General features: G+C 41.2%; 1 protein-coding gene across 4 annotated transcripts in view; it reads right to left on the reverse strand.

Moving 5' to 3' along the window:
- Positions 1 to 15,503, reverse strand: part of ephb2b (eph receptor B2b) — a 120,083-nt gene that overhangs the window by 70,387 nt on the left and 34,193 nt on the right. For all 4 annotated transcript variants that reach the window (XM_046382488.1, XM_046382470.1, XM_046382480.1 and 1 more), the window contains exon 2: positions 3,308 to 3,387. In XM_046382488.1, the coding sequence (XP_046238444.1) occupies positions 3,308 to 3,387 (80 nt within the window). The remainder of the gene's footprint in view (positions 1 to 3,307; positions 3,388 to 15,503) is intronic.

The raw sequence follows: 15,503 nt of genomic DNA on the forward strand, positions 1-15,503 counted from the left end.
TTTCCTTAGTCGATGTGAGGGTTGAAGGGCAGAGGATGTTGCTGATGTTATGTTAAGCGCTTTGAGACAAACTGCTTGTAAAAATGGGCTATACAAATAAAGTTGACTTGACTTGACTTGACTTGACTTGAAATGATTCACAGTGACAGCCGATGTCATGCATCTCCAACCCAAAGCATCAGCATTCGATGATTTAGGAATGAGACTCCACAATCAACTATCTTTCTCCAGAATTTCTCCACCTTTATTACAAGTTTGACTGTGGGAATATTTGCGTTTATTTACCTGAAACAGCCAGAAGCCCTTATTGAACATTAGTAAGCTAGTGAGTAATGGCTGGCACAAGGGTATGTGTCATCTCTGACTGAACTCATCGTTCCCTCCTGTCTCCTCTTTTTCCTCTCTGCTTTCTGTATGTTTAGTGAAGTAAAGTGCAGTACATTTCTCCTCCAGTCAGAAGGCAACAAGGATGAAGAGAGGTGGAGAAATGAGAGTGAAGATAAGTCTAGAAGCCCCAGCTCTGACAGCGGCTCTCTGTTCCCGAACTTTCCGGGCTCAGCTGCTGAGTAGCGGCTCTGTCCCACTAGTCCACTCGAGCCCCCCCCTCACAATACTCCCCACGAGTTGAGCATTTTCAACTCAAGCAAATATGCTTTGCATTGACTTTATATGTTTTCGTGCCACATGAATACAAAGGAATTATTTTCACCGGGCATTATCAATGGAGATGTTTAAGTATGTCAGTCATCAACAGATTTTTCCAGTATAAAACTGTAATTACTGGATGTGTAGGTGTGCACTTGAGGTTAAGTCTCCACAGAGTTGCTCAGAGACACACGTCTACATCATAGTCCAGCTTTACTGACTGTAACAGTTTCTCTGCGTGGGTGGGGTGAGGCATATGATACGTGTGTTTCATTGCCACAATCTCACAAAGTTAGTCAGAGGACAGTCAACTTCCTGAACTGCCCCGGGATAAATTCTGGTTTGGTGAATGTTAAATTTGGTTGTCAGTATTTTTGGCACTGCCAAAAGAATAATGAAGATGTCTTGCTTATGTGGCTTGGGGTCAACATAATTCTGGCTGTCATTTTCGATAATTAAAAGGAAGAATTGCCAGGCTATACAAAAGAAAGGGTTATAAAATTTGATTTACAGAAGCTGAACTGCAATATTATTTTACACAAATCACTTCCAAAAACTTACTGTAGGAAGTTGTTTTCACAGCTGTACTTGAAGAAGTTTCTTATAATAATAATTTGATAAATGATATTCAAACACACTGTAAAATAAAAGGGTGGAAGAACACCAAATGCCATAAGATTTTCGACTTACTATCACACTCTCACTTGTTTGCGTTTCCATTGTGCTGTAAGGTATCATGTGTCAAGTTAGGATATATTTCATGAAGCCATACAGAGTAGTGAAAGCCAACTGCTGGTGCGGCGCTCTGCTGGATGTTACTGATCCACCAGCTAAGCCCATGAAGCCATGCATATATGTGTGTAAGACAATAGCTTCTGTAAAGCACCTCTTGCTGTTATACTGAGAGGGAGCATAAGCTCTGTTTCCACACCTGTTGCCCTGGGCCATAAGGGACGAGCTATCTCCATCGCTCTCACTCTTCGCTTTCCAACGGACTGTGCTTTTGACGAGCTCAGCCACATCGTCTTAAAACTTCAGTGCCCACGCTGATAAGGCCAACCTATACCTGACTAAATCCAGCAGCTTAAGGACTTGTTGGCATTTCATTGCACTCCAGCCAAGGGGTATATCGCAATTGCATATGGAGAATTTCATAGAGGAGCACAAAGTTATCTGAAGTTTTTTTTTTTTTTTTTTAAAAAAAAAAAAAAGAAGTAAGAGCACACATTCATCCTCACCCATAACCTTTTGAGTAAAATCAAATGTGAACATATTTGATTTGGAAGAGAAAACTACCACAGAATAAGGAGGTACACCACACTGGAACAAAAAAGATTCTTGAAGAGTTTAGAGGTTTTTAGTTTAGACCTTAATTTCACCCCACATTGGTCAGAATGGGCATTTTCACCGCGCACAGTCTGAGAGGCCCCTAGTATTCAAATTTTGAGTCTGAAGTTTCTACCTAGTATTAAATCTGATTATGAAATGTGGGATGAGTGAATGTTTTGCTGAATCTAGCATTTTGCTGAGATGAAAGGAAGATGTGATGTAAACTATCTTTGGAGACGGTATGTGTGCGTAAGCTCTCTCTGTGCAGATTGGATCCAGAGCTGGTGAGAGAAAAGGAAACCAGGCGTCTTTTCGCTTTGTTATTGACTGGAGGAATTAGCAGGGACGAGACAACGTGCCCTCAGGTTGGGAGGGATGAAGTTGTCCTAAATTACAGCTGAACGACTTTGAAGTTGTATCATGGAACTGTTGAAGGCCAGCTCTCCACACTGTCATTTTTTGCCTCGTTTTTAGTGCAAAAAGACACAGTATGATAGAGTATAATTCAAGCCATCTTTAATACAAACCACAGAAGCATAAATAATTGAATAAAATCGGCAGTGGTTTTTTGAAATGCACCAGCAAATAAGTCTACAACATTTTTTCTCTCCTTTGGACTCATTCTTAGAAGTCTAAATCTTGTGGTGGGGAAAAAAGTGAAGGAGACTGAGACTTGGGTTTTGGCTGTTTTTAAGTGGGCCTGGCTCGCATGTGGCTAGGAGGAACCAATGTCCTGGCAAGCCATGTGGAAATACTGTGCATCAAACACCAACAGGGTGCAGTTAGCACATAGCTTCAAGCCTGGCACACGAACACACATATTTATCTTTAAGTTTATGATTGTTCATTCTGACTGTGCTTGTCATGAACCAGAAAGTTCAGATAAGGTTAAAATCAACAAAAGCTTCATCAATTGTAGAAGAAAAATCCAACGGGCAAGTGAATTTAGTAATGTAGAGGTAAAATTCTAATGGAACAACAACAAAAGAAAAAGAAAGGTAAATGGTAGTATCTGCTATTCAAACTGCAAACAGAAAAAAAAATCATCTTGAAAGATTTATTAATCAGGAGTTTACATGCCCCCGAAATCCCTCCTGTTAAATTTAACTTTACAGTTGTATTTGTGATATTTTGGGGTGAACGACTGAGCTCACCCTGGAGATCAGGCTGTCTCATTCATTGATCTTTGACCTTACAGTGAGAAACCAAAACACAGACAGGGAAAAAAAAAAAAAAAAAAGTTGTCAAGGGGTACACATCAGCGGCGCTCTTAATTCTAACAAAAGAGAGGGAGCAGAAGCAGATCATAGCGAAAGCAGAGCATGTCACTTACACTGTTGTCACTCGACCCTGACACGGGGTAGACCGTCCAGCCGAGCTCGGCTGTGGCTGTAGTGGAGTCCATAAGCGTCTCTGTGGAAAGGAGAAAGGAGAGACGGTGGTCAGGTAATCTCCTAACAATAAGAAAACGCTTGGTGCTGTGGTGCGGAAACCACTTGAGTCAGAAAAACATTCAGACAGGGAAAAACAGTAGAATAATGAAATGTCCGTTGAAAATTTCCAGATGACTGGTGTGAACAACAGTTGAGACTGCCATTTCAAAATATAAAACCATAGAAGACAGCAATAAACCAAAACAAAGGAATGAACTTTTTCTTATTTCATTTTGAGATGTGGAATATGAGTGAATATAAGCAGGTGGGCTTCATATACAGTATCTGAATATAAAGGGGTAGTTAACAATTTAAAAAAAAATCAACACATTTTGTGTACTTTGAGTCAGCTTCTCCAATCAAACATTTTGCCGTTTTACACACACACACACACACACACACATATATGCTGTATGTGTGTGTGTGTGAAACCTTAAGCTCTGGTGGTTTCAGTGGACAACTTTTAACTGTTTTCAGATATTTCATAGGCTACATAATTGACATAGTAATCAATGACAGAAACAGGCAGAAAGCTGGAGGCCTACTACAAAGACCCACACTGAGCCAATCCATGTGTTAAGGTACAAAGAGAGTGCTGGTTTGACTGCTAGTAGTTTCATAAGAGGTCAGTGACATTACGGAGAACTGTGCCATCATTCATGACTTGTAGTGAAAACAACAGGCTGGAAAAGCAAATCTCCACGGCACAGAGGAGGGGCCACCCTATATGCCATGGATTAGCCGGGGGAAAGAAACACCTCTGGTAATTGGGGTCAAAGAAAATGTGCCTCCTGTCTGTCATGAGGTACTCTGTGGCACACATTCCAGCAGAATGACCCAACTGTCCATCATACGGTTACTGAACCAATTCACACTGTCGCCTTCCTTCCCTCTTCTTCTTACCCTCTGTACCCATGCCCTTGTGCCCTCTTTTCCATTCCTGACTACATCTCAACTCTGCTTCTCCCTGTGGGTAACAGAGGGCAGGTCTAATGAATTTCTCCTGCTGATTAGGCAGGCTGTGTCAGTTTTGCACACCAGTCTTGAGCTGCAGCAGATTGAGAGAGCATTCATCAGGTCCGAGGCGTCAGCTGCGACCCCAAAATGCCAGGGAGGGATTAAGAGACCCCCTCGACAAACACGGCTCCTAAGCTTGGAATAAGTCACAGCCAGCGACCGCAATACAGGCCTGGTGAACAACTGCATGCTGCTCTGGCTCTTCATTAATACTGTGATATGAACTGATTGAACTGGTGCTAATAGCGTGGGATAATTGAAAGTAGATCCTCCTGAGATCAGATAACATGTAAAAGTTCTTTGAGAAATGTATTGCAGGTAATGAGTGAAGCAAATCAAAGACAGAGGATCTAAAGTTACATCTCACAGGATGTCGCTCAATGCTCACTGTGCACGCAGCTCTGTACGAGCTTGCAGGATATTTTAGAGACTTCCAGTTGTTTCATAACCCTGGATTTCCTCTGATTTATATTCCAGCAAAAGCCACAGCTTTTAATTAACAGGCTCCACACGCACCGGTTTATTTCAGGGCCTTCTGCCGACCTTCCGCGTCTCACCAGCACTCACAAGGCATAATACTAGATTTCACATCCTATTCAGTTATCACAAGCCTAAAATGTATAATTAGGCAGATGAGACTGCAATTGAGCAACTATTGATAACCTTGTGCGTGACACAGAGCCAAGCAGCCTACATGGATGTTAGGCAGTGAAATGGTAATTATGCCACGTAATGATAACGATAATTAGTGGAGGAGCAAAGTGAGAATAATGAACCCCCTCTGTGGTGGTTTAAGGAGTACTGTAGGGGGACAGGGAGCACATTTTTTTTCTGCAGGAATGTTAACACAGGCTGGGGGGACAGCCCTGCTACTCGCCCATCCTTCTCTTCCTCTTTTTCTGTCTGAGCGCACATTCCGTCTGTTTCTGACTGCTTTTTCATCCTATCCACCGCTCTTTCCCTTTCTCTGCTTCTTTCTCTCAATAACTCACCCTTCACCGTTTCTCCTGTTTCACCCCTCCTCACTTTGTTCTCTCCCTCCCTTCCTTTCTCTACCACGCTCTCTCTCTTTCTCTCTCTCTCTCTCTCTCCAGCTATCAGCGGCCCACATGCTGGACAACTAGTACCTCACCTTGAAAGACTGATCACTTTTCCTCCTCCTGCTGTCTACACTTCAGTCCTGGCAGCCACACCGATTCATTACCTCCCGTGGAGCAGAGCAGCACATAGCTCACCACTGTCAGCCGCTTCCTCGCTCACAGTCTGAATCCCCAGCCGCACCGGAGCATGGCTGCTCAGCAAGACACACTGGCTATTAATCAGGAGGAGGACACGGCGCAGAGGTTCCTGCCTGAATCCAACCACAAGCATCACTTATTATTTTTTTTTTTCCTGTGGCCACTTGTTTATGGTGTGAGCATTTGGATTTTGTCACTCATGGGATTAGCAGCGACGTCATCTGAGAAAAAGTTTTGAGAGTAGAGACACACTGTCTCACTGGCAACATCTACTGTGTTTGTGGGTTGGTCTCAACAATAAGCACTACATACACTGTAAGCTGATATAGAGAATGAGATGTGATCAGTCTGTATCGTCTGTTGTTTGATTCAACCTCACAAGATCTAAGAAAGGTCCTGTGATTTTAAAAGCAGCAGGTATTTTAAACCATTATACCAGACTAAATCAAGTAAGTTTAACTTCTTCTCTTTGCTCTTTCTCAACGTAATCTCTTTGATACAATTAAAATGCTTTTACTGTCAGCCTTTAGCCTTTGTCAGGCAGTCAAACAGGCAAAGGATTGATGCCGAAACATCAAGTTTGTTCTCACATGACCAAGCTGTGATAAAAATTGCTTAAAAAAAAAAATAAAGGAACGCTTTGGGGTTTTCTTGTGATTTTTATGTCTGTGTGTAAACCTATTTAAAGTGCACCTCTAACAAACTCTAGCTTTTTATAACTATATAACGAACTTTGTTTTCTATTATTTAAGTAGAGGTTAGTTAAAAAAACAGATGGTGAAAGTCATATCTTATTTGCATATTCTCCCCATGTTTCTGTTGACTCTCTCTATACCAAATATTTTATGAGCAGCATAACAAAGTACAGCCTTGTTATTGCAGCTATGATGACCAGTGTCTGTAACCAGTTTTGTCATCCCAAAAACTTTTGCAGTATCCCATTACGAAAAGTGTTTCCATGATATATTACAAAAGACTTCTGCAGTTTGCTCATGTTTAATATAAAGTGTAATGTCTGGCACACTGGTTTAGCATAATGGATTTGCACAGGACCAGAATACAATGTGTTTAGAAGGACACATTCATTGTTTGGAGATCTGATGACAAATTGCAGCCTCTCAATTTCCCACTTATGGCGTTAAGTGTCTTTGCTTTATTTCTGTGGCAACGGAGAGTGATGCATAAAATGTTTTAACTGTTTGAGCACATGGGAGAATAGAGTCCATCTTGGCAGTGCAAGCCAACTGCAATACACTGTCCATACAAATAAAAAAGTGTTTTTAAAGATGAAACATTAACATAAACGTTAATATACGTCATAAAATTACAGAGAATATTAAAAGGTTCTACAGTAAATAATTTAAGCTTGGACGTCTTTTTGCCTTTTCTTCAAACTGATACCCTCGACGGTGGAGGGGGCTATGAATATGCAATGAGACCAAGGAGTCTAAGAAAAGCCTACTAGGCTGAGAGTGCTTCCTCCAACACTTCCTGAGACTAAGGAGAGAGTTTAGTGCTGATCTGAGAGAGAGCTCTCCAGTGAGAGGCTGTCTGAAGTGACAGGCGGGGGAGAGGGGGGAGGCATGCTACTACAACAACACTCCTCTTCTCTGAGAGGGGTCAATGCTGCATCTCAGCTTTCTAAAGAAAGCAACAGCATTTTCAATGAGGGATACAGAGAAGAGCTGTTCACAGTTAAGACATTTCAGCTCAAACAACTACAGTATCTAAGAAAATAAGCATTTCACACAGACAAAGACTTCAGACTGAAAGTTAGCTACAAGCTATTGTGTTGCTGAATTAATAAAAGAAGGTGAGAGCATGTCTGCTTAATATTAACGTGTTCTGTTCTGTTCCATTTCAAATGTATTCATCCTTTCACTTTCGCAGCCCAAGGCACTGTTTGCTTGTTGTTACTTATTTTCCCTGCCTGCCTGCCTCTCAGCATTTACAGTTGGTTTACGATGGCTACTGACCATTCATGCTTTATGTCCAAATGGTATAGAAATCTTGACATATGGATAGCCAATTAGTCTACGGACAGATTTCTGCAGTGTGAGTGATGGATGGAAACTTTTTGCCAAGACTAATCCCTCAACCACACCTTCCAACTCGTACACCCTTTCCCCAGGCAATGAGCGCAACAAGCAGCTTTCTGACAAATCCAGTTTTTTTTGTTTTGTTTTGTCTTGTTTAAAATAGCAGGCACATACATACTGGTATGTACTTATATGTAATCATACTGGTAAATGACTTGAGATATTTCTTTCTGGCACTCTCTTTCAGCATGAAGAATCCAATTGGACAAATTGCTTTGCAACTTATTGCATCACTATTGAGATAAAAGCCTGAATATAAATGATCTTGACAGAGTGGCTCAAACTGGAATCAAAGAGAATATAGCAATTTTATAACAAAATAGCCTATATTTAGGGCCTACAGTTTAATGAGGGTCTTTTTGAAGAACCAATTGACCTCCAAAACAGCATGAAGCAGCTTAGAGACATGGCTTCTTTTTATCTTTCTCACCAGCAGAACTGTAGCCTCTGCTCTCTATGGAACAAATCCCCCCCAACATTCAATTTAACATTGACATAAACCACATATGGTGCTTTACACTCCTGTGATCATGTCAGCTAAACAGCCTAAAAAGCAGCCAAACATGCTCCTAATATAAGCCACGCTGGGGTGACTGCTGCTGAAGGGAGCATGCATTTACTTGCATTTAACTAAACACCTGAAACCATAGTATTTGATGGCAAATGTGGGAAGATTGTGGTATGCAGTACAGTTGCAGAGTAACATGAGCAAGCTGTTCATTGTACTAAAAACAGAACCCTATATAGTGGACCCAGCACGGAAATCTGACCAGATTAAGGGGAAAAGCAATGATATACCCCTGAGGGAGCCAGTGCAAGTGCAGAGACATGATTCATGGCTTTGATGATGGACAGGGCTACTGTATGGCCTATTGGAAAGAATAACAGTCTGTTTCATTTAGAGGGAAGAAGTAGATGGAGCCCCTGGTCCAGAGCAACTCAGCTCAGCTTATCTGTCAACACAATCTGGGCCCATTAAGGTACAGTAGAGCTCCCACCACTGTCACACAACAGCATATCCCTGTGTGTTAAATGAATTCTTAATCCCACTTTTACAATCAAACAGGGGCTTTGTGGCCTGTGTGGCACTGGCCCAGACCCCAGAGGCATGGCTTTTTTTTCCCTCTGAGTCAAAGGCAGACTGGCATGCAGCCCGGGGTATCCAGGGCGCTACCCAGTGTGTCACTGGTGAGACATCACTCTGTCAGGGAGATTTATGTGGTATGGAAGATATTGTTGAGTTCTGAAAAGGCAGGCTGGGATGACTATATTTGTGTTTTGGGGAGTGATGAGGCAGGGCCCAAAGTTCAGTCCTACCTCATCAAGGCTGCAGAATGGTGTGTTTTCCAAGGCAAGGGAAGATGAAGGAGGAAGCTGGGTAGTTGATTTTGGCAGAGGATGGAGGAGTGTGAAATATGGTACCACACACACAAACACTAACGCACAGAAAGCAGAGCTCACTCTGAACTGTTGACAGAGTGATACAGCATGGCGTTCCCAGGGGCCTCAAGCAGGATGTACAACAGTAATCCCTACACAGCCGAGCTGTGTTATCAGTCAGTGCAACTTAACTTGTCAGCGAGGCCAAGGGGCAATAGCCTAAAACAAATGTAAGAGAAGGAAAAACTATGGCTTGATGTATGACTGCAAAAAATGTCAAGCCCTCCAATTGGCTGTAAATGCCTTTAACCCATTACCTCAGGGATTACATTTATTTTTCTGATGATGTAACAGTATAAAACATTCAATAACCAAATACTGTATGGATTCCTGCATCTTCCACCACATATCGCTTTTGTTTTCAATAGAGCTGCAACAATTAGTCAATTTATTGAAAATTAAATGCCAACTATTTTGATTAACTATATCAGTCAATTCCCAAGCAAGAATGGTAAACATTTGCTGCTGCCAACTTCTTAAATGTAAGGATTTGCTGCTTTTCTTTGTCATTTATGATAGTAAATAATAGACATTTATGTATTTATTCACTCTGGGGGGGTGCAGACAGGTGTTTGACAGCTGTCATATCGTTAAAGTCTAAAGCCACAGAGGGCCCCAGAGAAACAATGACCAGCAGGAACAATACTTTTTCAACAATTCACTATTTTAAGTTATTTTTCAGACCTGTCACTGTCTTATCTCACCTGTGGTTAGAACACCCCATAATCATACCAGTCATCTGAAAGCATTGCTTTTCTTTCCATACAATAAGATGTGTTTTTGCTATTAGCAGCACCTGTAGGTGAATCATTAGTATACTTTCACCATTAAAATGTAGTTAGTTCTGAGTGACACTATATTTCATGGCAGAGAGACATCAATGTAAGCAATAAATTTGTGAGTGGGAAAAGCCACCTGGCCAATCACAAACTGTGTGAAAGAAACCTGGCCAATAACACAGACTAGAGGATTTATTAGTACACTTTCCATATTTCCCAAATCCCTGACAACCCACCGAGAACTGTTTAACACATCAGTACATTTAAATTCTGCAGTGGAAAAACTCTGTAAAAGTGGGTCCCACATTTTTATAAGCGGCAGCTGAAGAGAACGTGCGTATGATTCAAAAAGAGGCCGCACAAGTGACATTCATCTACCCATGCAATCATTGTAAGTGCTGTATGAGCACTGTGATGTTCATCTACGAGTGTGGTGGAAATACCTGCAGCAAAGTTAGACAGGGATGCACAAATCACTTCTCATCACAGTGACAGCTTTTCAAATACCACTGCTAATTGACTTGATGGAAATAATCATCGCAAGCCTCCCACGCCTTGCCTACAAGCCATTACTTAAAGGTGGATGATTAAAAAATGTACACAGCTCATCCAAGAACATAAAAGATTCCTTGATTTCACGGATGTGTGGTCCCAGGCTTCACATGAGGAATTTTCTCTCTCTCTCTCTCTCTCTCTCAACCATCTTTCTCATTTTTTACACTCTTCTGCTCACTCTCCCTGGGCCTTGATCGGGCTGTGTTGCAGTTAATAACAGAGCTAAAGCCCCTGTAGGAGCAGTAGGATACGCTTGTATTAGCCCAAAAGACAAGATGTTACCCCCAGCTTAAAATATACTCAACTAGAACAGTGGGAGCAAAGGGACCCATTTCCCCTCTTAATTTGTCCTACATGAGATGATGTCTGTGGCAGTCAAGGGAGCAGCTATCTCCATGCCAACAGTTTTGATTGGCAGCTCTGGCAAATTTGTGGGTTACTTGAGGAGGTGCGTGACATCAACTGAAAAATATGAAATAAATGTAATGCAAGAAAAAGCACTTTGGAGAGAATTAACTGGAGATTGATAGGTAACACCCTGCTGTTTTCCAGCATCCTGGTGTGTGTAGAAGTATGTGTGGCATGTATATATATATAGATTTATATTAGATTTATATGTGTGTGTGTGTGTGTGTGTGTGTGCACCTTAGTGTTTACACAAATTTGTGTCAAAGACAGATCTCTTTTTATTTGATGGCTCGTCCTTGTTTGGCTGATAAAAGGACTCACTCTCTATTTCATATCAAGTCAAGCTGCATCCTCCTACATAATGCGTGCCAAGTCAAGTCATTAAAGTCTGACAAACAAATCTAGTTTATGACCTATTCTACATCCTTTTAAAGAGCTTTTCATCCTCTGAAAGATCCTTTAAAACCTGCTGTAAATTCCTGTGCAGAGGGCCTGGGTTCTTGCCATTTGAAGTTTGGTGATAAGGCTGAACTGTGGACCTGCGAGCACCGCGGCTCTGTGGCAGAGCTGCATTTTAGTTGGACACTAAAAACATCGGTGAACATCAGTGTTTAAGTGATAAAGTGACTCCCTACCTGTTCACTAATGGAAACAAGGCCCGCAGTTGTAAATGGATAGGCAAAAGCTGCGTGTAGCTCACTGTTTTGTCCAGTAGATTTCATTTACTTTGAGTCCGAGACCTCTGACTCGGAGAGAAATGTAACCCTATCAAGCATATTTGCTTTTGTGGTTTTGTTGTTTTTCCAGAAAAATCATAAATACTATAACTATAAGATATTGCTTCCCCACAGTTCCCCAAATACACAGGGATTTTTTTTCTTTGTTTTTTAATCAAGGGTCTGATAAACACTAAATTGTGAATGCAAAACTTTTATCCTGAAACCTGCGATTTGCACAGTAACAGCAATATGTTTATGAAGCCCAGTATGTCCTGACAAATCATAAAACCAATAGAAACAATTAGTTAATCATCAAAATAGTTGGCAACTAAATGTGTTTTGATTGGTTTTATGATTTGTCAGGACATACCATAAAACCAATAGAAACAATTAATTAATCATCAAAATAGTTGGCAACTAAATGTGTTTTGATTGACTTATTGATAAATCAGTTAATCATGGATGATGGTTCTAATTCAAAAAATAGAAATGTGCAAGACAGCTAATTCCACTCCCCTCATTACGTTAATTACAAGGGAATATTCTCTTTCCGTGACTAATTCGATATCTCTAAACTGAAAGGCATCAAATAACACCCATAATGAAATAAACAGATACATAAATTATCACTTTTATTTTTTTTAGGGTTAGACTAAGAAGACTAAGAAGCACAATGACATCTGTGATATCTAACTGATAAAGCAGCACACTGAGAAAACACCTTTTCAAGTTTCTGCTCTTGAGACAGTGAACCAGCCTTAAGAATTTAGCTGTATTGAAGCCATTTAAGGCTTGAATTTCAGTTGCTTTATTTGAGACATATCACGACTCTTTAAAGATGTAGCAATGCCCCGCTGCTGCAAATGACAACCGAAGACCGTAGCTTGTGCTTGACAAATTAGTTTTGCATGTCATCATACATCAAACAAATCTGTCTCAATAACACCTCACACACTATGCTCTCTTCTTTTTCTTTTTTACTCCCTCAGATTTGGTTTCTGGGTCAAGCACTAGGGGAGAGAGCAAAAAGATCTTTAGGCTTCCTTGTTTCCGTGTTAAATGATAAATGGGACTCATCTGGAGATGTAAATGTTTCACGCATTCTAAATAAATGAGAAGCTGTTTTATTTGCTGCAAAACTGTGTATTTGTCTCAGGCGAAGTTATGATTGCAGGCAATCAGAGATGCAAACAAGGAACCCTCACCGCATTTGTGAAGAAATTTTGTTCTGAAACAATCAGTTTTTGGGAATCCAGCTGCAATAGAATTTACACCAGCTACACTGATGCAGTCAGAGAACACAGAAAAACTATTCATCAGGTTCAGTTTCTTGCGCCTCTCTTCTGACTGCTCAAAACTACAAGAGTAGTTGCTTGATAATGTGGCTCCAAATACACAGGCAGGCACTTATTCATATAACCACACTGTATGTTCTATACTACGATACATTCATATTCATACACACGTCTGACTATTGGCAGATAAACTGTTAACTGTATGACTCCTAACCCTGTATATATGAGGCATTGCCTGGAACTAAACTGATTTTACTTTGTTCTTTAAGAGATGAATGTCACACAATAGAGCTTTCCCAGAAATGACAATAAGAAATACAATGTGATGCTTCATTTTATTTTGGTTCTGAACAATTTAATACAGTGCATAATACGCTGTCAGAACAGCAGCTGTGCCTCAGCACCACAGTCAGCACAAAATTAAATTATAAAATTAAATTAAAACATATTTACTGACTATGTGTGGTGTCTATTTGATGTGACTGCTTTTTAGGATGGTGAAAATTCAAAAGGGAGCGGTTTTTCAGTCTGATCACATCTGCACTATCAATGCTCAGAAGTACTTTAGAAGAATCATGCAAAAGTGGGAATATGTAATAGAGGCTCACCTTTTACTCTTACACTCAAAAATCAGCATTTGCACTCACATGTCATTTTCTCATGTGACTGAGATCAAATTCAAAGTTGGCACGCTGCTGTGTTCGAGCTGCCATGCTGTCACAATATCAGTTTTCACTGTCACATAAACAAACTGTCACGTTAATGATACTATCGTGAGATTTACAGAAAATGTAAAGAAAAATTACAAAGATTCAGATTCATGTGTCTTTTTTAGCGATGTATTACACTCAAAACACAAGTGTGGAGAGAGTCTGTAACCGTAACTGTATAAACGCATGCAAAAAGAACATGTCCACTTAATAAACAGTGAAAAAGCAACGAGATGAACTGATCCACAAGGCCTAACATCTGTGCTATTTCATTTTTAGTATCAGGGTTAACTTGTGTGAGCACGGAAAAAAAAAAAACACCCATGGCTTGGAATGCATTCTCCTCAGTTAAACTGGCAATACACTTGATTGGCAATGCCTCCACAAAGACATCCTGGAATCAACAAATAAATCAAATTGACTCTGAGTTCACAAACTGACATCCTTTAATATTTCAAATTAGTCAATTTCACCATACCCGCCTATAAACCACCTTTTCCTTCCCCTGTAATAACTGCTTTTCAATTCTGTTCCCAGGTACAACACTTCCTGCTTTCATGTCATGCAGAGGAATACGAACAGCATTATTGATGTGTGAGAGCATCACAGGGTCAAACTAGGGGAGTTGATTTCTTGCCAGTCGATGCTGTCTGTCTGCCAAGAAAGTCATCAGATCAGAGTTCTTTCCCTGTCTGGGCAGATATCGCAGTCTCCAACCCGCCTCTCCACAACACACACACCTTACACCTCTCAGACATTCTCCAAGTCAATCAATGGCATGATGTACTTAGCTAACATATTTTCTTACTTCTCCGTGGCTTGATATTAGCCAAAGAATAATATTTAAGACAAGAGGCCTTAAATTATGCACATTAAAAAGCTGGAAGGCAGGTGCAGAAAATTTGAGATGCTCTGCGCGGATGAGCAACTTGCAATAAAAAACTGCTGTTAGGGATGATAGGGTATTATGGTATGAAGGAGGGAGACTAGATGTAAGGGTGTAATAATGTGTATTAATGGGTATCTTTATGAATGTCTTACAAAGCCTGCAGTCATACAGGAATGGTAAAAGAAGAGTAATGATTTATTCTCACTTAGCAGTGCACCACAGACAAAATGTCTGGCCTCCTCTTTTCCTAATTTATCTTTCCTTCTCTTCTCTCCCCCAGGTGCCTCCTGTGTTCTGTCTCTCCTCTTTTTATCCTTTCTGTTTCCTTCTTGGCTCCTAACCTCCTCTCGCCTCCTTCATCCAATCCCCAGTCCCGGCTCATTCATATTGTTTCCTCCCTGCTACCCCCTGACATTGCCCCATGGCCCCTTTTTCAGCTTTCGTCCCCTATACTCCTTGACCCGAGGAGAAGACCAGTGTACCTCCTAACAGCCGTGACTGTTTAAGTATCACCAGCGCTGTCCGTCCCAACGCTGCGTCTTCTCATGGGGACCACACATTTCACAGGAGAACTAGGAGGAGGGAATCACATGGGAGGTAAGGCACTTTGGTGGATTCCAGGCCTGTGAGCAAGCTCCTCTCCCTCTATGGCTTTGGAAGAGTTATGGGGAGGTCGTGACCCCTAGGAGGTCTATAAAGCAGAGAACGGGAGGCAGTGCAAGGCAGTACCTCAGCCACATGCCTGCCTGCTGCACTGCTGGGACCATTACCACATCCAGTCGCACAGACGCACAGCGACAACAGGCCTCAGAATAACACAAATATCATTTACAGTACAGGCACCCCTAAAGCCCCTGCAATCAACATCCTCTTAATCACCGACTGCACAGCACAATGGAAATTGTGTTGGCCAACCATTAAGGCACCTAAAGGACCCTCTGGTAGTC

The sequence above is a fragment of the Scatophagus argus genome, chromosome 3 (genome assembly GCF_020382885.2).
Source record: "Scatophagus argus isolate fScaArg1 chromosome 3, fScaArg1.pri, whole genome shotgun sequence".
In the NCBI taxonomy this organism is placed as follows: Eukaryota; Metazoa; Chordata; class Actinopteri; family Scatophagidae; genus Scatophagus; species Scatophagus argus.